At 32.3% G+C, this 25,022-nt stretch overlaps 1 protein-coding gene across 1 annotated transcript in view; it reads right to left on the reverse strand.

Moving 5' to 3' along the window:
- Positions 1 to 25,022, reverse strand: part of AKAP9 (A-kinase anchoring protein 9) — a 119,726-nt gene that overhangs the window by 90,203 nt on the left and 4,501 nt on the right. The window contains 6 exon segments of the mRNA XM_079152064.1: positions 2,264 to 2,461; positions 3,286 to 3,441; positions 4,217 to 4,384; positions 4,753 to 4,806; positions 8,014 to 8,058; positions 8,703 to 8,948. Of these exon segments, the coding sequence (XP_079008190.1) occupies positions 2,264 to 2,461; positions 3,286 to 3,441; positions 4,217 to 4,384; positions 4,753 to 4,806; positions 8,014 to 8,058; positions 8,703 to 8,948 (867 nt within the window).

Below are 25,022 nucleotides of genomic sequence, written 5' to 3' on the forward strand. Positions count from 1 at the left end.
TTTCAAAGTATATGATTTTAAACCACTTGCTATGTTATAAAACTGATAGATAGCCCTTAGGTTGAAGACATGATGCCTCTTTTTTTTAGAACTACAACTGAAAGAGTGGGGAATAATACAATTCCTGTTTGTGACTATGATACCACAGAAAGTTTGGAGGATTAGGACAATGAAATTGAGTTTGAGCCTTTGACTATCAATATAATTACTTCTTCAGTTACTTTGATAGAACTACTTCTCAAAGGGATTAATTTTTTGAAAAATGAGAAATTAAAATATAAATGTAATAAAAAGAGCAATAAAAGTATTCTTCCTAACATTCAAATACTGCTGAGTGAGAAAAAGAGAATAAAATTCTATATCCAGGCAATTTAAATGTATTTAAACCTAGATTATCTTTCTACTCTTACCCTCTAGAAAGACACTTCCAAAGGCTACTGCTTTCTAAATAAACTATTTTCTGCTCCCTGTACATTTTCAACATTTCAGCCTGGGTCTTTATGCCCACTCCCCGCCCTATAGAAAATGTCCTACCTATCTCTAGTAGTTATGAATTCATAAATTATTCATTTGCTTACCAAAACAGTATTGAATAGCTACTATGTTCCATATATTATGCCCATTTCTGGGCAAACAAAATATAAATAAAAATAGATTATTCCTATCTCAAACATTACCTCTGCTGTTGTCTACCCTGAATCTTTTCCTCATGAAGCAGACCTAGTCAGAACTTTTATAACACTGTTAACTAAACTTATTCTTATTTTGTGGTGTCATGTGTACATGCCCCGCCTCTCCATGCATTCAGTGAAGAAAGGGGCACATTTTAAGGTTCATCATCTGTCTTGCAAGGGTTGCTACAAAATAGGTGTTCTGTAAATATTTACATAATATTTAAATTACCTTAGTTGAAAAGCATGCCTTTTTCATAATTTTCATTTATACATGTCCTGTTTTTCAAAGAGTAGTCTCTGGAGTCAGACAACTAAGCTTTGAAATCTGCTCTATCTATGCATCACTTGTGTACCTGGATAATTCCCTCATCTTGCATTGTCTTGGTACCATCATTTATAAAATGGAGGTAATGGTATCCTTAACTCATAGGGTTATAGTTATGATTCAATGCATCAATATGAGTAAGATGCTTTGAATACTGCCTGTTATAGAGTAAGTACTTAATTAAGTGCTAGTTAATGCTTTTATTCAGATGATATTCTTCTCTTGGTAATTTCTCAACTTCTTGCAGAGCCTCCTAAGTTTATAAAATATGCTGTATTACATATATTCTCTATCTTCATTATTCACAAATTCCATATTTGTAAATGTGCCTACTTGCTCAATTTTATTTGAAACTCCAAAATCCATACCAATGGTGCTTTCACAGACATTTGCAGACATGCAGAGAGTGTCAAAAAATTTGAGTTCTTGTACAACAATGTTCAGCTAAGTTCAAACAAGGTGATCACACTCTGCCTTACTTCAGCTCTCCTAGAGAGAAAACCAGAGGACAGAGATGGAAGAGGCACAGTACAGTGTAGTGCAAGGAGCTCTAGCTCTGGGCCAATTGGACAGGATTAGAATCTCAATTCTGGCATCTCTTAGTGGGGCAGCTTCAGGCAAATCACGTCTGAACTTCGACTTCAAAGAAAATGGAAAATGGAATCTACCAGCATAAATTGTTTTTAAGATTGAAGATTACAATCTATATGATACATTTCCCACCAGGAGCACTTATTTACTAAATAATTCCCCCAAACTAAAACATAACAGAAGTGAATAAAAAGAATCATCTGCATTTTTTTCTAATTAAAATTCATAAAATTTCTTTGTCAAGAATTTTATAATCATGGCTAACATAAGCAGAAATATACTTAGCAGGGGAAAAGAATAGAAATTGTAGTTATTAAAATAGATTCTCGGGCTGGGGATATAGCTCAGTTAGTAGAGTGCTTCCCTTGCATGTTCAAGGCCCTGGGTTCAATCCCCAGCACCACAAAAAAAAAAAAAAAAAAAAAAGATTCTCCTGAAACTTCAGTTTAACGTAGGCTGATCACTTTTAAGGAGTAGAATAATAAGTAGTATCATCTTTAAAACTATTATTATGAAATTCTCAACTGTTTTTGAAATATATTATTTTATATACTCAGATTATATCAATTATGAAATTTTGTGATGCATATGCATAAAAAAGATAAACACCTGCACTAAAAACTTTAAATTACAGAGCGCTACAAGTAGGCTGACATCCTTAAAATACACATACCATTTCATATACTTTAATTTTCTCTTGTAAGAAACTAATTTGCATTTTGAAGTCTTCTTTCTTTTTTTGATAATCTTCTAATAGATGGTCTTGTTCTTCCAGCTGTTGTTGGTGAGTGAGGATCTGTTGCTTGGCTTGTAGTAAATCTGCCGCTGTGCTACTATGAGTGTTGTTTCGCAGAGTTTCACTAGCCTGTAACTTGAAAAAAGAAAGAAACCTCAAAATATTAAATTCTGAAGTGACTACTTTAGAGAACAGACACTTTATGGTACCCTCAGTCCACACTGACTCTGGGAACTCTGCTCATCATAGGCTTAAGATCTCAGTTGACATGTTGCCATAACTAATAGGTAATGTACACTTTGGTTAATTAGCCTAAGAAATTATCTTTCACATGATAAAACTGAGAAAATTGGGGAAATAAGACAGGTAGACATGCAGAGAGAAATGGGGATAAAAGTTCTTCCTGGATTTCTGATGACTTTTCAGACTCTAGTTCCAATTTCTCTCAAAGGTCTGATTGTATTTCTGCCCTTGAGTTCTATAAGATAAGCCTGTATTCTTACCTGGAACTCCTCCCTTTTGTTTAAGTTATTTCAAGTTGTTTTCTATTATTTGCTCTCAAATACCCTGATTAATGCAATTATATTACAGTTCTAACTAAAAATAAATGGATATATTTAGTTATCAGTCTAGTTACCATTTAGACTGATAATTAACATAAAACCATACCAGAGTTGGAAAAGATAGGGTGTAACTACAGGTTAATTTCTGTAAAATTACACCTGACAAAATTCTGTAGAATTTTAAGATAAAGACAGGGGAGAAGTACAAAGAAAATAATGCAAGAAACCATCCAAGAAGTATAAATTAAATTCTTGGTTAACGTAACACATACTCTCTAGTTTTTCCAGTATGAATAAGCAAATGGTTTTGTAACAAATTCAGATATGTTCTGCAAAGTGAAAAATTTAAATTCATTATAAAAATCAAAAAAGTCTTGTTCTACTAGTAATACTTACGTGTTGTAATTGAATCTGTAACTTTTGACTTTGTTCTGTCAATTCCAAAAATTCTCTCATTGTTTCGTCCTTTTCTTTTCTTGCTTGTTGTAAATTAGTAGTGAGTTTAGTTATTATTCCATCTCTCTCCTTTATAGCTGCTTCAAATTCTTGTAACTAAAGGAAACCAATGAAAAGAATTAAAATTCTAGGGTTTTTTTTTTAAAATATAAATCTGATTACCATTATTATAGGCAACATTTTTAAAAATATGAGATTCAAAACAGTGGAATTCTGACAATTTGAAAGCTATTTATTAGCTTTAAGAAATTTGTTTTACTTCAAAATCAATTTGAAAAAAATTATGTGCACAAAGGAAAAAATATATGTGGTCTGGCTTTTCCATATATCTACTTCTAGAAGCAAAGGCCTTCTTTATATTGGGAAGCTCCCCCAATCTGTTACCAGGCAACATCACCAACTTTGTTTCTGAAGAGGATGAATCTGAAATATATTCTGTCATGCTCATTAATGTCTCATTTCATCTTGATTTAATAACTGACTGCTCAGTATAAGGATGTCATTCTAACCACAGAGATTATTTACAGAGACTCATTGACATTCTTAATGGGTTTAAGTCATTTTTTAAAAAATAAAATGTGATTGATACCATAATTTTCTTTCAGGCTCATTAGAAAAACATCTGTCCTGAAATCACTCAAGTGATTTCACTCTGTGAAGTTAAATAAACAAAGTCCATGTATGTTAACCCTATTAGTGGAATTCTAGTTGTAAATGGGGTTCTTAATGCTATGTACAAGAACCAAAAACCACGAGATAACCTTAACACTTATTATTTTCATTGTTACAGTGTATACAATATACCATTATTAAAATTTCTTATTTTTGTTTTTGTGAGTAGCAAACCAAAGGCTACAGAAAGTAAATGTACCTGATGTAGTCCTTCTGTCCCATAGGTGGCCCTCATTTCTTCTAGTTCTCTGTTCAGCTCTTCAGTCTCATGTTTCCCAGCCAATTCATTTTCTATCAACTCTAGGTGGGTCTGACTGTACTGTGCTCCTTGTTCAGAATAGGAATTGTCAACACCAAATTCTTCTTCCTAAATAAATCCAAGATTTTAAATAATTCAGTACTAGCAACACTCCTCAGAGAGAGGAATTTGAATATTGAATTCTATAGCAAAGCCCACTTTAAAACATCACTCATTACTTTGAAATTTAATTCTTATGGCAACCTAGTTTGCCATTAATGTGATATTACCTTAAAAGCACCTAAATAGAATATCTGCAAATTTTATTCCAACTGCATGTTATGATAAAAACGAGATATCTTTGTTTTGTTAATCAGAAAAGGCATTTAGAAATCATACATAGAAAGAATTACATGCAGGAAAAAGCTCTGTTAGTAAGCCAAATAGTTTTAAATAGTACAAAACATTAGTATCATGAGTAGTTTTATATACTGTACCCTTAATAAATCGGTAGGCTTTTCTGTTTTCACCAGTGATCTGCAAGTATTTGCCTGTATAAAAACAATTTCCTGATATATTATGATCTTAGACAAAATTTTATTTACCTAACAGTATTTCTACTAACTGTGTATCTTTTACATCTCGGGAAAATGCCTTATTAGCAAACCAAATATGGCAATTATATTTAGCTGAAGTATCTAAAAGACATATCAAATGCCAATCATTCCTCAAATATCTGAGTTCTTACAATGCAAAAGACACTTTCATTTAAGTGAACTGAAGTTCTAAGTGCAGCTTCTATTTAGTCTTCAGGATAACTATAAGCTTCAAGTTACTATATCTTCTTTTACAAAATGCTTCCTTCAAATCAGCTAAATATATTTTTAAAAATTAAGCCCTATTTATTTTCAAGCAAAACCATTTACTGGTATAAATTTATTAAAGGCTAGTAAGCAAGCCAAGGGAAAGGATGGGAGATAAAGAGGTAAAGAACACTACCCGAAGAACTTTCCTCAGGGAAAAGTACTACTGCTAGTCATGCCAACTCAGACAGACGTAGGGGCTTTCTTTAACATATCACCACCTGTCTGTATCAAAGATATTTTGTAGTAAGAGAAAGGATGATGACAGAATGTATATAGGGCTTATCTAGTGGGAAATTAATTTCCTATTAATCACTTAATAATTGTCTTTTTACCAGTAACAATACAAAGAACAACTTCATTCCTGCCCATATCTTAAGCCTTCACAATTCTATGTTAATAGGACCCAAGATGATGAAATTGTTAACGCTGAAATTTGTAGGACAGAGTAGTCAGAATAGTCTAGACTTAGGATTAAATCTATATGAGCCATAACACTTTCTAAAAAGTGAAAATCCTAGGGCTGAAGCTGTAGCTCAGTTGTAGAGCATCTGCCTAGAATGTGCAAGATGCAATCCCCACAACTGCCAAATAAAAGGGGGGGGGTCCTAATTAAGAATTTTTTTTTATCAGTTTGATTGCTTTGCTTTTATCCTAAGAATAATTTCTGAGAAATAAAAGGAAGGCAAAAAAAAAAAAAAAAACTTTCATGTAATGCATTATTGTAATTGGTGAAAAACCGTCAGAATGTAGGAGTTCTAATTCTAGATAGAAAGTCATGTGATAATTTTTAAATTACAATACTTCTAAATTTCAATTAGTTTTTCATGACTCAGAAATGATACATTCTGATTATAATAGATGCTAAAATTTCTATTTTTAAGTAATAGTGTAATAAAATGGATATTTGTAAATATCTTCAAAGATCATGTCAAACATGTTAACAGTATTACATAAATTAGTTATTAGTTATAATAATTATATTAATGTCTTCTATAGCCAATGTTCAGTTAGGTCTTCTCTAATTCAGGTAAAACAAATTTATACTGCCCCACAATGGGTTGGTTGGGACTGATCTCCATGTACTTTTTGGCCATCATATAGCCCACTATAGAGTTGTCTTGAAGTGCCTGGACTGTCATGAGCTGCTGTGTTCACTGTCCAGGCATAAGTGCTAGCCATAATGCAGCAGGTTGGAGATACAAGTCTACTGCGGATTGTCACAATCTTCTTAACTAAGATTCTCAACTTCTTAACTAAGATTTCTTTCATAAGCTTGCAGAAAAGTTCTCAAACTTCACCTCACTGTCCTCCATTTTATTCTTCTCAACCTCATCTTCAGTTAATTGCAGGCCTTCCCATCAAATTCCTTGAGCTGCAACGTGCAATACTCAGCAAAACACTACCTTCAAAGCCCTATTTGTGCACTCCACAAAACCAGAATTAGTTATCTGCTCTCTGCTCTCAGCAGTGATAAGACTTGAGTCTCCTTCACGCAAGAAACACTCTGACAGAGAAGTGATCTCACCTCCAGTGAGAGGTGTGATAGCTCAGAAAGGCATCAGTAGCTTCCAAGTCCTCATAGCTTCCAAGTTTCAGAATTTTAGAGGAATGCCTCTTAGAATTTTTTTTTTTTTTAGTTCTCTTTATCTTGTGCCAGCTCAGAGAAAAGCTCAAGGCACTTCTTAACAATGTCTTTGTGAATGACTTTCAAGGTGTTGCTCTGCTGGAGCATTTTCTTAGGAGATGTTCAGGGGCAGGTCCTCAGAGTCAACCACACCATCCATAAAGCTGAGATAACTCTGGTTTGCAAGGGCAAGGCCAGCCTGAGCAATTTAGCATGACAGTTTCAAAATAAAAAGAGCTGGAAATGTAGCTCAGTGGTACAGCACCCCTGGATTTAATCCCTAGTAAACAAACACACACCCACACTCGAACAACAACAAAAACTGTAATATGTCAATTTAAGAACATAAAGAGTTTTTCTCTTTATTAGAAGCCTACAATAAATTGAGACTCAAGAAATGCACTAAGGTGCTTAAACATTCAAACTAAGGTGCTTAAACATTCAAAGTAAAGAATAATTTTCTGTCCTCTAAATTTGGAGCAAAGAAATGAAAATCATATCTAAAAAGAATAAGATAACAAAATGATACTTATTACAAACATATAAAGAAGATAGGTATTTCTTAAAGAGACCAATGCCTTATTTTATAGTTTATCACCTAAAATAAAAATCACCACTGTCAGGCACAGTGATGCACACCTATAATCCCAGCTTCTCAGGAAGCTGAGACAGGAGGATCACAAGTTCAAGGACAACTAAGTGAGAACCTATCTCAAAATAAAATTTAAAAAGGACAGGATATAGCTTGATGGTAGAGTGCTTTCCTAGCATGTACAAGGCCCTGAATTCAATCCCCAGTAACACACACACACACACACACACACACACACACAAGCATGTCACTACAGCAACTTTAATTCCAATAAACATGTTTATATATATATATAAAACCAGAATTCAAGCATTTGTAAAAAGCATTACTCAAAATTATATTAAACTATGAAATTTTTACAGTACTAAATGGCTATCTTAAAATGGTCATGGATCCTAGAAATGCAGACTCAAAACACTTCCCTAAAAACTAAAATAGGGCCTCCATATAATTAAGGACTATGCAAGTCAAACAGTTAAGACTTTAGCAAACAATTGAAAACAGATATGGCAGTAAAATATAATATTAGGATTTCTATCCATTTATATTATATTACATTAAATTATATTACATATATATAGAAGAATATAAATTCATAAGAAATAAAGTACCAACAATCAATAATTTCAATATATCAATTTTATTTACATTTAAAATTGTGATATGTTAGTCTTACCTCTGAGGTATAATCATCTGCTGTTGTTGAAGTGTCACTTTCCATCTAAAACAAAAGTAGAACCTAATTACAATTATGATATTTTCCCCCCTGCTAAATATCATACTGTACCAAAAAAAATCATGCTTTACTTATAATAAGACATTTCTGTTAGTAACAATGAAAGAAAATTCACATAAAATACAATTTAAAAACCAGTAAAAATTACCCAAATCTCTAAAACTTTCATTTCATTATGAATTGTAATGGCTAATAAGGCATATAAAATTTATCTCAAGGCTTTTTTATATATACAAAAGTACCAAGAACATTCACACATGTACAGTACATATCCATTTGTAAGTTAAAAGCATCAAAGAAGACACCATTCCTCTAATTCATGTAACTTTTCAAAATAAAACTAAGTCCTTAAAAGGCTATCAGAAAAGTTCGATTTTTTTAAAAGAATCATCAGCTCTTGATGCTAAAAAGTAATACCTTGAAGAGAAAATAACCACTTTTGCTTTCAGAACAACTTTAGAGCTTATAAAGCATTCCAAAAGACATTCTTGCTTCACCCTCACATCCCTGGGACTTGGGTAGGAAGTCAGTGAATTTGCCAAGATTCCCTCAGTTGGGTGCTAATGACTTTTAATTCCAAGTACTTTCCATTTAAGGTAGAATGTTTTAAAATCTGGATGAATACTTACATTAACAGAAAAGACCTGTTCATGCTTAAGTATTTCTCCACTGTTCAGAGTTCTCATTACTGTGGAATCATTAGTCAAAGTGGATTCCATTTCTTGAGAACTATTTATGTGTATCGCCTCACTTTGTGATTGATCAATATTCAAGCCATGAACATCCTGTTTACTAGTTGAGGTGTTCTTCTTTTTTGGCTTCTTGTGAGGGTTTTGTCCATTCAATCGAGCTCTTCTTTGTCGAAACTCAGCGAGCTACAGAAAAAAAGTGTCATTATCATCAAAGATAATTTTTCTTTGGGATCACGTTCTTTAAAAGATCAAACTATCACTAAATAAAAATGATGATAAAGGACAATTTTACAGTTTTTAAGAATAACTATTGGATTGAATATTTGGATTGCAAAGAAACTATTAAATATTGAGGGGTAAGAAATGAACATGTCAAGCCTGAAAGAAAAGGAAATTAGCTGAGTTAGGTAGAATAGGGGAATATAGGCATTCTCATTCACAGTATAATCTCTGAATTTAAGATTATACGAAAATACAAACAAGGAGCTCCAAACACACTTGCTCTGTCCTACTACTTTATACTAAAGATGATTAGCCTATTAGCTATACAAATGCTCACTGCAGTCATATTTATAATGGAAAAACTTATAACTTAAATTTTAAACAGCAGTGTTTTGTACCCTTTATCATTTGCCTATCATCATAAGTTTTACCAAACCCTAGTCATTGATACGTTATCAACATACTTCATATATTTTAACTAGTGTACTTTCTTTTTTTATTTACATTCTTTTCTTTTTTAAAAAATTTTGATTCATTGTACACAAATGGGGTACAACTTTTGTTACTCTGGTTGTACATAAAAAAGAGGTGATACTTTTTTTTTTGTGGTGCTGGGGATTGAACTCAGGGCTTTCTGCATGCAAGGCAAGCACTCTACCAACTGAGCTATATCTCTAGCCCCACTGTACTTTTTAAATTTAAATTTATTTTAAAAGGAGATGTAATCTCTGGCATAAAAGTTAATATCACTTGTTATTTCTTTACAAGAATAAGTTGAAAATAAAAGTAATGATAAATCTATTATTGAAATTTTAGTTAGGAGCTGGAGTTATGGCTCAGTGGTACGGCATCCATCTTCACGCGTGAGGCCCTGGGTTCAACTTAGCATCACATAAAAATAAAATAAAGGTACTGTGTCTATCTACAACCAAAACCAAAAAATACATATTAAAAAAAAAAAAAAAAAAAGAAAGAAATTTTTGTTAGAGGTTGCTAAAGGTTTTTAAAGAAATGGACAAAATAAAGGAGTACTAAGGCTGTGGCTGGGGCTCAGTGGTAGAGAGCTCGCTTAGCACGCGTGAGGCCCCGGGTTCGATCTCCAGCACCACATAAAAATAAAATAAAGGTATTGTGTCCACCTACACCTAAAACAAAATAAAAAAAGATTTAAAAAAATAAATAAAATAAAGGACTACTAAAGATAGATAAGTATCAAACAGATTTTTGGTTATTATAAGCAGAAAGGAAACTGAAAAAGGTAAAAACTTACAATACTATCCAAAGTTTTTTAGTATCTAAAATATTTCCTTACCACCTAAAATCAGAAGTACACATTACATACTAGATAACACTAGACTAATTATGGTGAATCTATATTAAAAAATACAAATGCAAATAATTATTGCTAGTAAAGACTGTGATACAATAGCAGGTATAAAATAGTATTGGAGAACAATCTATTTTCATGAAAGGAAAACTACTCTTAATTTTTAAAAAGATGAGGCAAGTCTCAGACTCATAGCCTTCAATAATTATATCTAGTTTGGAATTAAATATCATTGTATTCACAGGCATAGGTAAATTCTGGAAAACCATAACAACTTTGGTTTATCTCTGGAGTTCAGATTACAGGTATTTTTCCCTTTGCTCACTTACATTTTCTTTTTCTAAATACAGTAAGTTTTCCAATTTTTGTATGAAGAAACTACTAAATTAATTTCTAAATTTAATTTGAGCTCTTGAATCACTCAACAGAAGAAAAAAGAAGACCAAGTGTAAGTTCCTTTCTGCCTTAAAAAGCGGAAGTATATGTTTAGAATTATAATAACTATTAACCCAACCAATCACAAAGACAGCAAATTTCTTATTATCTAAAGTATTAAAGCAATCTTGCTAGTGTTACTATCAAAATATGTAGCAAATACGTTATTTATAAATAATATATTTTATACATAAATTATCTGCTATAATGCTATGAAGAAAAGCATATAAACATGTCCTGCTTCCTTAATGAAGACATTTAATTCATAAGGCAGAAATAGCTAATAACTAGACTTATAGAATGTAAAATATATCACATTTAAAATTTTTCCCAGTTATTAAGTAACTACTCATTATTCCAAACTCGCGTGTGCTGGAGGAACAGATGCAAGACCAGTTGCTTCTATTTGCACATTATTAAGCTGCTGGAATGTACTTGAACTATTCAGAGGATAAAAGATTCATTCTTAAAAATAAACTAACTAGAATGCTGGCAAATATTTTATCTACAAATAGAATCAGAAGTCCAGATCCCTCTGAAGGAATGCAATGCCAAAAAATAAATACTAATAATGACATTTATAATATTTACACTCAATTTCAGAAACTTCTTGAAATATCATGTTTCTGCATTAGAATATATTTAGTCAGCAGAATTTATCAAGGCAAAGATAAAGATTTTGCTTAAAATTCCAAGTATTTGATTATATAAATAATTTATATCTAATATTTATTCAGATGTTGAGTATATACCAAAGGGAAAAAATTACTAACTTTGCATTATAAGAATGACTTAGGTCTAGGGATATGGCTCAGTAGTAGACTGCTTGCCTAGTATGTACACAGGCCCCAGGTTCGACCCTCAGCACAAAATGAAAGAAAAATAAATAATGAAAAGTTTGATTTTTAAAAACAACAAAAAAAGCCCTGTAAGACAAGATTATCCATTACTAAATGCAAAAAGTAGTACACATATATGGAATAAAAAGTAGAAGTTTCCATTATAGTATTTAGAATGAATCACTTCTATAGACATAAAATTATAAAGATATTGTTTTAGGCCTATATTACCTATTATATAAAGGTATATTATTTCTTTGGAAAAACTATCCAGAAGGTAAATTCCATGAGGCCAAGGACTATTTTTTTTTTTAACTTCTATATATTCAAAGCCTAGAACAATATTTGATAAATTGTATGTTGAATTTTTAAAAAGGATAATTTATCTTTAATGGAAAAGTCACCACTAAGCCAGATGATATAAAAGGCATATCTAATCCTCCTTTATTAAAAAGTTCCATGGTTTCAAAATTAAAATGAATAATTTTCTAGTTACTTGAATCATTCTTAAGAGGGGAAAAATAAAGGAATCAGACTAAGTAAATTTCATTGTGCCTTAAAAAGAGGAAATATATGACTAGAATTACTGTAACGATTGATCAGACCAATTACAAAACTGGCTTATAAATGAATGAGAACATAAAAAGAATTTTCATTAAAACCTCCCTCCCTCCACCAAGAAAAACAAAACAGAACAAAAGTTAATTTCTCAGAAAAATAATGCCCACAATTGCTTTCTGGCAAGACTCACATGTGATAAAAATGTGAAAGGAATAAGATCATATCACGTATTCAATTTCTTATAGTTACTTAAACTATTTTCATTTTAAATGTGAAAGATGGCAAACAAGCAGATAAACAAAAAAATCTGAATCAATTAGGTAACCATCTGATACTGAAATGATGCACTTTAAATTACTAAGAAAACATTCTAAAACATGATGAAAATTCAGACTACAGCCATCTGTGTTTGTCATTTGGAAGCCAATTATAAAAGTGTTAACATATGTAGTCACAGAAATAGTTGCAAGATTTACTGGAAAGATATTATGTTCATATATATTTATCTTTCAAAACTGGACCAGATCCCATGTAAATATCTTATCTTGACCAGAACATGAATAAACAACTGAATATAAATAATAATTATTCCTTAAACTCAAGATTTATAACTTTATAAATAAATGATCATTGTCAATGAAAATTAATTTTCAAAATGTTATATGAAAACATACCAAGCTTTTATAATGTTCTTTCAAAAATAAATGACTAATTGAAGTCTATTCAGGTTTCTGTGTGTCCACTGACTGTTTACTACATGCTTACTACATGCCGGGCACCATGCTAGATGTGAATATGGTTCCAACAGTTGGACTTTTCCGTGTAGACAGACTATTATTAAATGGATTGTGAGAAATAAGGGTTAGAACACAATTTCTTTAACTTGACAATCATATTTATATATATAAATAAATATATATATATACACATATATATTTTTATATATGTGGAGAGAGACAAACAGAGATGTGTTGTGTTATAGGAAACCGTATTGTCCTGATTTTCTCAAAGGCCTTCCAAAAGAGATGTGGCTGTACAGTTTTATACCTGGAAAGGATACAATTTGGTATATGTCATGTTGTAAGTATATAGTTCATTTATTTAACAAATACTTACTGATCATATGTGCTATGATAGGGCATGTAGTGATAACACATATGAATTCTCAAGAATTGTAATCCAGTAAGAAAGATAATATTAAACCAATAAAGATAAACACAGAAATATGTACTTTCAAGTTATAAAAAGTGCTTTGAAGAGAAAGTATAGGCATTAAAGAGAGCCTACAACAGAAATTCAGTTTGTGGGGTTGTGGGGAGAGGTCAGAAAACATCTTACTGAGATAAGAATGTAGAAGCTGAGATATAAAAATCAATGTTATAGGTAAAATAAAAATCAATATAATCAGTGGTAAAACAGGAGTATCTGACTCCAAATCCAGCCTTTCGTCATACTAATTTGCTCTTAGGTATTTTTAGATCCTTTTTCATTATATTTCACAATTCTAGAACATTAATTTTAAAGACATGAATAAATGAAATCACCAAACTGACAAGTGTTTTTTGAACAAGATTTAGAGGGAAACACAAACATGACAATGCACACACACCCCAAAGAGAATGCTACAAAATATTTTAAAATGTGTAACTAGTAATCTCTATAGTGTTCAAAAATAACCATAAAGGGCTGAGGCTGTAGCTTAGAGGCAGAGCACTTGCCTAGCATGTGTGAGGCACTGGGTTCAATCCCTAGCACCACATAAAAATAAGCAAATAAAATAAAGGCATTCTGTACAACTATAAATTTTTTTAAAAAATAATAACTATAAAAAGTGATTTTTGTTTTTGCTGTATAAAATGTAAGAAATCCTAATTATAATTATGTTGACTGTTCTTTTTAGTGATATCATTAAACCTTTTTAATATTCCTTTATGGATGATAAATAAGAATGCGATATAAACTATAACAGCAAAACTTTGGTGGCCTATCTATGGAAACAAAAACAAGATTATAACAACTGACCTAAAAACCAGCTGAAGAAGGGCAAATGAAAGCAAAGATAAAAGCAACATTTTAAGGATGCTCTGAAGCATATTTTAGAAAATAACAGAAAGGTACAAACTAGGCCTGGTACATGCCTGCAGATCCAGCTATCTTGTTCCAGGTATTTGAGAGGTTGAGGCAGGAGGATCACTTGAATGCAGGAGTTTGGGGTCAGGCTCAGAAACATAGCAAGACACTCACCCCTCAAAAACAAAAAACTTGGAAAAAAATAGTGCTAAATAAAAATACGGAAATCAAGAATGGAAAAGGCCACAATATATCATTGAGCCACCAAACCTGTTTATATCCTATAATCTCATTTAATGCAATTTTTTTTTTTTTTTTTAAATTTAAGGCTTGGATCACCTTCAAGTGTAAAAAGAAAGGAGAGTCTGTTGCTTAGGGAATCATCTTAATTTTGTGTATTTCATTGCCTGTATTTCATACAGTAGACACAAATAATTCTTGAATTTCAAAAGAATATGGATTACATATAATATAGTACTGGGCTGTTGTTATGCAGCAAACTAGGTATGTGACAATGGACAAGTCACTTAACATCAGGAGAACTCAGTTTCTTCAAATGTAAAATGAAGAGACACATTAGAAGGATCACCTAAGATTACTTCCAGGTCTTAGGGATTTTTGGAGAAAAAATTTTCAATTATTTCCTTTCCTTTCTCCTTTCTGTATCCTCAATTCTAAGGAAAGTAGCATTTTTGCATTATGAAAAATTAGAAATTGTTAATTGAAAATACAAGTCAATAAACAGTATATCCATTACTAAATGATCCTGAAAGAAAAATTGTATAGGATATAGAAAAAGTGGAATGATTCAGAGTATTTAGAATGAATCATGTCTAAGTACACAGAATTACCAAAACATTATTTTATTCCCATGTTACTAAGTGAAATAGTATTTCAGAATAACTAGAAAATTCCAGAAAGGTAGGAATTTTTAGTAGAAATCAATTATTATATACTCTAAGCCTAGTACTACATATAGTCTCTCAATAACTGTTGAATTTTTAAAAACTGATTTTTTAGGGAAGAGGCAACACTAGGCAATAATTACAGGCATTATTTCTCAGAACTTCAGAACACCTACATAGTTTCTTAACAAAAACAAAACAAAAACAAAAACAAAAAACCAACAACAAAAAAACCACTATGATATCATCAGGTCCATGGCCATACATGGCTATATTACTTAACAATCATACAATGTAATATTATGCAGCTGTCAAAAAATGTTTAAAAAAATTCTAATGTGGGAAAATGTTCTTAACATAAAGCTGGGTAAAATAAGAGCATTACATTGCACAGAATGAAACAAGTGGAGTTTTAAAATATACTTGTGCAGAGAAATAAAGATTAAAAACAAATTATTAAAAGTAATTATTGTGGATTATGAGACTATAGGTGATTTTCTTTTGAAAGATCTTTGCTGCCTTCTACCCCTACGTATCTTTAAGGAATATTCACTGATAATATTATCATGGATCCATGTGTTAATATAACTATTTTTTTATGGTGTTTATGTTTTTTACTTACATCTGCTTATTCTATACATACAGATGCACATAAGCATATATGCACGCACAGAGGTCTCTGTATCTAATATGCACATATAGATATAAACATACACCAGAAAATATTTAGGTCATGAAACAATGAAACAATCTTTTCAGTTTCTTCATGAATCAATACAATGATGTTAGCAGTAGTACACCAAGATAGAGTGAGGAACGAAGTGGTAAATGCTAAAGCAGTGGTTCCAGTTTCATATTGGAGACTCATCTCATTTTACCATCACACTGGTTCCTGTTTGTAATGAAACTGTGTTTTCTTTTTAGCCTGAGATCAACTAATCCAGTACTCCTGGCTCTAGGACAATCAAAAATCAATGTGAGAGGTTCATTTCAGATGCTTGACAGAAGGTGTCTAGCAAGAATATCATTTACAATTGCTACTTGGGATAGTCTTCTTAGTCTCTGTATGCTTATGTCTCAGGCCGTTTTCTCCCACCACTGCCACTCCACCCTCAATAGTAACTATTTTTTAAAGGATAATAAAACTACATACCTACTAGAAATCACATTCAAAAGGGCAATATTCAGGTACCACCTACTTCTGCTTTATTTCCTTGTCATCACAATCATTACTATTAATGAATAGTGAAAAGAATGGCACTTTGCCCCTGATCTTACCTAGATCAGCATATTATGAAGTTTAATCTCATTAAAAATAAAAAAATAGCCAAGTGGGATGTGGTGGCACATGCCTGTATTCTCAGCAACTCGGGAGGCTGAGGCAGGAGGATCTTGAGTTCAAAGGCAAACTCAGCAATGGTGAGGCACTAAGCAACTCAGTGAGACACTGCCTCTAAATAATATACAAAATAGGGCTGGAGATGTGGCTCAGTGGTTGAGTGCCCCTGAGCTCAATCCCATGTACCAATAAAATTAAATAAATTAATTAAATAAATAAATAAATAAAAAATAACAGGGCACAATTCATAAAATAGACCCTAAAGCAAAGTAGAAATACTCTCAGCAGCATAAATACATATGATTTTATTATCTGAGTTTTTTCATTTTTAAGTCTAGATCATAGATGATTTTTTTGAGAAGCATATAGTTTTGGCAAGAAATATCAACTAAAAAATAAAAGAACAGCTGCAACTGGTCAGTTCAGGATTCCATGTTAATGGTCAATGGGTTTCCAGTGTCCATTGACAGCTTTCAGGGATGTCTGACTGATAATTTACATAATGAAATCAGGTAGATAATATAAGCTCAGAAATAATAGTTTTGCTTTTTAAAATTTTTATTTTTTGGTTGGAAATGGACACGATACCTTTGTTTTATTTACTTATTTTTATGTGGTGCTGAGGATTAAACCCAGGGCCTCACACCTACTAGCCAAGCGTTCTACCACTGAGCTACAACTCCAGCCCTAACAGTTTTTGATTTCACTCCCTCTTTCTCCCCCATTCTCAAAGATAGTACTATTAAGGGACTAAAGGAACCACAGGATCATGATTTCTACACATTTCTAAACCCTTGGCACTTGCAGACAGAAACTAACACAGCAGCAGTCTTTGTAACAGTAACAAAACTGAAAATTGCCTAAATGCTCATTGATGAGAATGGATACTGAGACAAATTTCAATAATGGAATACTATGCAAGAGTGAAAACGCTCTACATGATATTAAACAAAAAGAAAATCACTGAAGACTTCACATGATACCATTAAGTTCAAAAATAGAAAAACTAAATATAGTTTATGTACATCTATGTGGTATAAAAAAGCATGGTGATGATAAATTCAGAACTGTAGTTACTTCAGGTGATAGGGGATTAGATAGGGAAAGATTTTTAATGCATTTGTACTTGTATGTTTCTTAACATAGATGACAGGTGCAGAGGTCTTTTTTTTTTTCATTTGTCTTTATCTTATATATACATTTAATACACATTCTTTTGTAGGTGACACACTATGTGAAACTTTTTTCCTAGGGATCTGGCCAGTACTCGCAACTCCTACTATCCATGACATCCCTGCCTGCTCTCTTTAGATGAGAGGAGTGAATCAATTAGATTCTTCTCTTGAAATTAGGGAACAAGGAGGTAGCAGAGTTGTCCAGAAAGGTTACAGAGGAGAGATATCTTTTAAGAAGGATTCTAAAATTAGTGCATAATTTGATCCTCATGTAATTATAGCCATGCCACTAAAATGACCTTTAAAGTACAGTATATGTGATCACCCTACTAGACAACTTGCAGACCAAAACACTTTTCTCTGATTCTAATAGTCAGTTTTCCTTCTGGCATTAAATCATACCAACAGGAGACAGGAGCACATCAACTAAAGTAACTGGCTCATAAGAAATCATAATATATAGTTTCTCAAGTATTGAAAAATCATGCAAAGTGGCTCTATCAATGGGTTTTTAAACTTTACTGCTCACTGAAAATCCTTTTAAAATAGTGAGACTTGGTTCCCACCAGATTTCTGATTTTGGCATGCGGCGTGGCTTAAACATTAAAAAAAAACATTTTTTTTTAAAGTTTACAAGGAGCTTCTAGTGTACAGTAAAATTTGGGAACCACTGGCTAGAGGTTTATTTTACGAGATTTGCTTCCACCATTTATATAGTTTTTCTTTGCCTTAAAAATTTTTTAAAAATGTTATTTAGTCAGAAGCCACTCCATTGTATAGCATAGTTTTGAGAAGCCATTCTATAATTTTTGTTCATACACAAACTGATGTGTAGGTAAAGGAAGTTAATATACAAATAAAAGAGTGTAAGATACGGAAGGAGATAAGAAATGATGGAAAGAATGGCATCAATTTCCCATGGTTTTTCAGATTCTACTCTTCTGTGTTATTCTGAAATGTCTGCATTTTTACAATAAGCCTTTCATATCTCATCTCCACTTAACTAATCTTAGTTTTTAGAATTAGACTGTTTACATTTAGCGATCTTACATCAATGCTTCATATTTTTTTTAAATGATAATTTTATTGCTTCATCTGTACAGCAGGAACATATACCTACCACCTGGTGGCAGCATACCTACCTAAAAATAATACATTATTTGAAAAGAACCCTCGCTAGGTTAAAAACATAACAAATACATTTAAAAAAAATATTTTTCTGATACCTTTAGGATAAAATCCATACTACTTTTAAGTGATACATATGGCTCCTCATTATCTGATCCCAGCCTATTTCTCCAATCTAATATTTTCCTATATAGCTTTAATCTTCTCCACTCCAACATGACAATGATGGTAAGAATGGCTAATAATTCTTTAAGACTTTTTACAACCTGACAATATTCTAAAGTGTTTTAAACTTAAAGGCTGTCCTCACAACAACCCCAGTGCCAAACACAGGTACTATTATTGTTCTTTTCACAGATGAGTTACTAAGGTAAAGAGAGGTTAAATATAACTTCATAAAGTCATATAGCCAGTATATGGCAGTCACAATTGATTCCAGTCTGGTTTAGTTTAACCTGTTAGCCACAACAGGTTTGACTTTTCTCAACAAAATCTTTGAAAAGTTGCTTTCCTCAACAAAATCTTTGAAATATTCCACTCAGATGTCTCGTAAGGAACTTTTAATACAATATATACCAAACCGATTTCACAATCTTGCCTGAAGTCAAAAATTGAAACTGTTCCTTTTCCTTTATTTTTCTTACGATAACACCAACCTTCTTTCCATGCTCTCTCTAACCAATCACATTCTGATTTTATCCTTTCTACATTAGATTATCCCCACTTTCACTCCTATTTCATTCTAATTTGTACTACTTCAACAACTCCTAAATGGTTTTGCCCTCCTCAGTCTATCCTCCATACAACTGCCAAACAGATCAATCTAAAACTCAAATCTTTTTAAGCATCAGATTAAAATAATTCTTTTAAAATATAAGAATTTAAATAAATGAAATGCAAATCTATATAACTGTATTACTCCCCATCATAAAACTCATCAACACATCCCACCTTCAGGATAAAGTCTCCTTAACATGAAATTAAAGACCTTCAGGATGGAGTCCTGGTCTACTTCTTTAGCCTCATCTCTTGTCATAACTTGCATACAGCTTTATACTCGAATACCAAGCTCTTGTACACCTTCCCCTAAGGAAGTTGAACTGTTTCATACCTCTGTGCTTTCCTCATCCTGTCTCATTTTCCTGGAAGATTCTACCCACCCCTTCTCTCCCTTTTCACCTAGTTTCTCTACATGCTTCAAGGTTTCATTCAGGGTTTATCCATGCAATAAGCCTTCTTTAACTGCCAAAATGGAATCAGATATTCCTCCTCTGTGTTTTTCATAGTCTTGGAATTACATTACACTCCTCTATTTATAAGTATCTGTTTATGTTTCTGCCTACTAACTAGATGAAGCTTTTATTTAGCAGATTCCATGTCTTTCACATTCTACAGTCTAACACAGGAATATAGTAAGAAGTGCACAAATGTATCTATCAAATAAGTAAATAAATGATTCTCTGCACTTCACTTAACTTACCGTATTATGGTTGACTTTCTACTCTATTAGAATGTGAAAATACTAGAGGCAGGTCTGTGGCTTTATCTCTAAATCTACACTATCTTGCATGGAGGTCAAATAAATGTTAAACAGATAAACAAGTCAAGACTGAAAATAACTGAGTAACAGAATGAAAGGGACACTTTGAGATCAAGACAGTGACAATGAACAGAATCAACTGGATAAAATGAAGAGAGGCAAGGAAAACACATAAAAGGTGAGTTAGGCCTGATTTTCTTAGGGTGTGATATGGGAACAGATAGAAAAAAGTTAAATATGAGGCAAATTTTGAATTAAAAAACAGGTTTGGGATTTGGTTATGAGTATGCAGAATAAAAAAAATCACATAATGTTCAACGGGTTTTTCAACCAAGATGTTTCCTGAGATAGATATAAACTACTGTGCCTAAAAAATATGACTGCATGATAGAGAAAACCTAGAACACTAAAAGAATTTTAAGTTCAGATCCTAGAAAAAAGTTAGTAGAGACTCTTCTGTCATATTAAAATCCTGAGACCTATTAAAATATTATTTCAAACTTTTAATTTACAAAAAATATCCTTCTAAACAAAAAAATAAACCCAAATTAAAATTTTCCTGTCAAACTTTATTTTAAAAATTGGTATTGGTTGTTTGAAGCAGAAAAATCAGTCATTAGAAGTGTTCAGACATGTAGTTCACTATGAAAGGAATTTATGCAAATTAAAAGTAAACATTAGTCTGACAAATATAAAAGATTTCACACCAAAAATATTTCTAATATCTTTGTCTATTAGTAGAAAGTAGAATTTCTATGACTTTTAGCCAAAACCCATTATTTCATGTATAAACTCCCTCCTAGTGCACATTTGTTAATGCAGTTTTTATGCTTTTTTAAACCTTGCTGTTTAGAGCACTACTAATTTATTTGACTCTCAAAGGATCAACATATAATATGCACTCAATAAAATATCAATGATGTGGGAAGTTAACTGAGATCACTGACCACGCCTATAGCAATTCCCTACATCTCCCTCACACACTTTTCACACATTAAATTTGATTCCTGATACATAAAAAGGACTAGTACTTTATTTATAATTGATTCCTGTTTCTATCTTCCCTGGGGAAAACAACTAGTAAAGCAATACTGACTTGAATAAAAATGAGACCCCCGAACCCTGAGCCCACAATGAACAATGCTTAGTCAACAACAAGGATTTTTAGAGTGTGTGTTCAGTGTCAAGAAATAGAAGGCCTAGCATGCATGATATCCTAGATTTTACCTTGTTAGCTTTTCAGAAACCTGTAAGTCAGAGAATCTAATCACCTAATACAATTTATAAATTCAAATATTTAAATTAGGACTTTGTATAATGTATTGTGTAGTTCTGAATCATCAAAGTAACTTGAGACTTTAAGAAATGATCTCTTCAAAAAGGGGAAAAACATGTTTAGCACTTTTGAACAGTGTAAAACTCATGCGATTTAACCAAGTTTTATGAGGTGTACCTCAATGTGCATTAAGTAAGTATCCTAAGTTCTATTTTGGTGAAAACTACCAGAAAAAATCAAAGGGAGTCAATATGACATCAAAAATGCCTTATACTGGTACAGCATATACACAGGTCTATTGCATTCACATTAAAAAAATGACAGTGCTTTTTGTTATGGAAGATGAAGTCATTTTCCCCCCATAACTGATATGAATTGGTAATGATCAAGCCAAAAACCAAACAGGTGCCCATTTGACCATTTAGTTGTATTTATGGAACAGCTGGCCAAGGAATGGAATGACATTGCCCCACAAAAAACTCAAAGTTTAACATTACCATCATGATCTAATCAATTCACCAAAACTTATTCAAAGGAAGCACCAGTTTAAATTTTGGTGAGCCCAACAAGCCTAAAAACCAAGATGGAAGATAATTCCTAATTCCACTGGAAATGTGTTTGTCTGCTCCTCTCTTGCACGTGATCATGCATGCTCTCTTCCCCTATGCATATATATATATATAATAAACATAATATATACACATTAATAATAATATGTAAAACAAGTTGGTAACAACCAAATTACAAAATGGACAAATGATTTGAATAGACATATCTCTGAAGATCTATAAATGGTTAAAAAGCATACAAAAAGATACTCAGTGTCATTAGTCATTAAGAAAACATGAATTAAAAACATAGTAAGATATCCCTTTATGTCCACTAGAATGGCTATGATTTTAAAAAATGGAAAACAAATTTGGTGAGATATAAAGAAATTGGAATCCTCATACATTGTCGGTGGGTATGTAAAATGAAATGATTATTTAGTCATAAAAGGGAATGAAGCATGGATGCATACTACACCATGGGTGAACCTCAAAACATTACACTAAATGAAAGTAGTCAAACATAAGTGTCATGTACTGTATGATTCCATTTTATGAGTCATCTAGAATAAGTAAATTCATAGAAACAGAGAGTGGTGGTTGATAATAGCTGGGGGAGGAGGGAATGAAAAGTATTTGCAAAATAGGATTTTATTCTGGATGATAACTTGTGATCTTCCTGCCTGAGCTTCCTGAACTGCTGGGATTACAGGCATCTATCACCATGGTCGAGCTCCCAATTAAAAGGATGCTAAGCAATTAAATAAAATGCCTAATTTTAATTTTAGAGAAATCTTGCTTAGAAATAAAAATAATGTCCCTTATCACTAATGTTTAATAATTTACCAGAACTTTTTCTAGTTTTCATATTAGAAGAAATTCAGGGGCTAGGGATATAGCTCAGTTGGTAGAGTGCTTGCCTAGCATGCACAAGGCCCTGGGTTCAATCCCCAGCACCACCAAAAAAAAAAAGAAAAAAAAAAGTGCATCTAGAAGACATTCATTCAATCATCAGTAGTCTAAAATAAATGTTTCATAGTCATAGTTTAGCTCTCACTACAAACTTTTTTATTTACAAAAATAAAAGATGTTTCTGTTTGAAAACAATTTTTGTTCCACTCTTGTCATAGTCCAATCCTTTGGACAAATCTTATCTTTTTTGTGTCCTCTTTGCTGTGTGTTAGCATTCAGTAAGGATGTCTATGGTGTTATGTCAATGAAACTGAAAAGTGAAAAGAGAAAGTAAAATAAAGACACATCCAAGGGACTGGATTAGAACAGAAGTGGGACAATTTTCTCAAACAAAATTATCTCTGTATTGGATTTTATCAATGCTCTGTGTTCCTGCCACTTTTTAGAGCTGCCTTAGAGAAATTTAATATACATTTCAAGAAGCCTATCCTTCCCATTCTTTCTTCCATGTTATCTCTCTTAACACCATGTTTTGTTTTGTTTCAGCAAAGTCCGAGAGTCATGAATTAGTTTTAAATCACAGGAATGCACCAGTCTCTGATGAAGCCATCAAATCGCTGCGTCCAGTTTGAGAACTAAGTAAGACCTGTCACAAGTATAAAAAATTAGAAAAGTTTAAAATAAATCAGGGATGGAGAATATCTTTCTTCTTTTAAATTTTGATTCATTGTACACAAATGGGGTACAACTATTGTTTTTCTGGTTGTACATGAAGTAGAGTCGTACCATTTGCTTAATCATACATGTACATAGGGTAATGATTTGTCTCATTCTGTTATTTTTCCTTCCCTCACCCCCTTCCCCACCCCTTATTTTCCTCTATACAATCCATTCATCCTCCATTTTTGCCTTCCTCCTACCCCCTGTTATGTATCATCATCCACTTATCAGAGAAATCATTCAGCCTTTGGTTTTTTGGGATTGGCTTATCTCACTTAGCATGATATTCTCCAACTCCATCCATTTACCTGCAAAAGGCATAATTTTATTTTTCTTTATGGCTGAATAATATCCCATTGTGTATACACACCACAGTTTATCCATTCATCTACTAAATGGCATCTAGGTTGGTTCCACAATCTAGCTATTGTTAATTGAGCTGCTATGAACATCGATGTGGCTGCATCATTGTAGTATGCTGACTTTAAGTCCTTTGGGTATCGGCCAAGGAGTAGGATAGCTGGGTCAAATGGTGGTTCCATTACAAGTTTTCTAAGGAATCTCCATACTGCTTTCCAGAGTGGCTGCACCAATTTACAACCCCACCAGCAATGTAAAAGTGTACCTCCCCACATCCTTGCCAACACCTATTGTTGCTTGTATTCTTGATAATAGACATTCTAATTGGGGTGAGGTGAAATCTTAGGGTAGCTTTGATTTGCATTTCACTTACTACTAGAGATGTTGAACATTTTTTCATATTATCTGTTGACTGCTTGTAGATCTTCTGTGAGAACAGCTTTCTTAACTATGGAGTAGAATATCTAAAATATGCAAGCAACAATTTTATACCATAACTAACCTTGTCTATCACAGTGAAATAGTAACTGAAAAGTTCTGTTATCAATAATGTAATAAGAGAGCTTACAGAGAACACTGTGCACACCACCGGCACTACTCTTCAAACTGAAAATGCTTGTTAAACAAACAAAACTCATATAATTACAAGTTACTGAATGCAGTAAGAATTTTAATTATTCAATAAATAATGACAATTATATAAAGTGCTATAGAGGTATAAAACTTTGGTTTTGTGGAATTCTGCAACATTTGAAGAACTTTAAAAAGTATAGCAAAGGTGATTTATAGGAGTAATTTCATACTAAATACACAATTGCCCTTTATTTAATTTTGTTTACTAATAATAGAATGCTTTGTTTATATAATCATAAATAATTTTACTTGGAAAAAATGAAGTCA

This window comes from Sciurus vulgaris (genome assembly GCF_902686455.1).
Source record: "Sciurus vulgaris genome assembly, chromosome: 8".
Classification (NCBI taxonomy): Eukaryota; Metazoa; Chordata; class Mammalia; order Rodentia; family Sciuridae; genus Sciurus; species Sciurus vulgaris.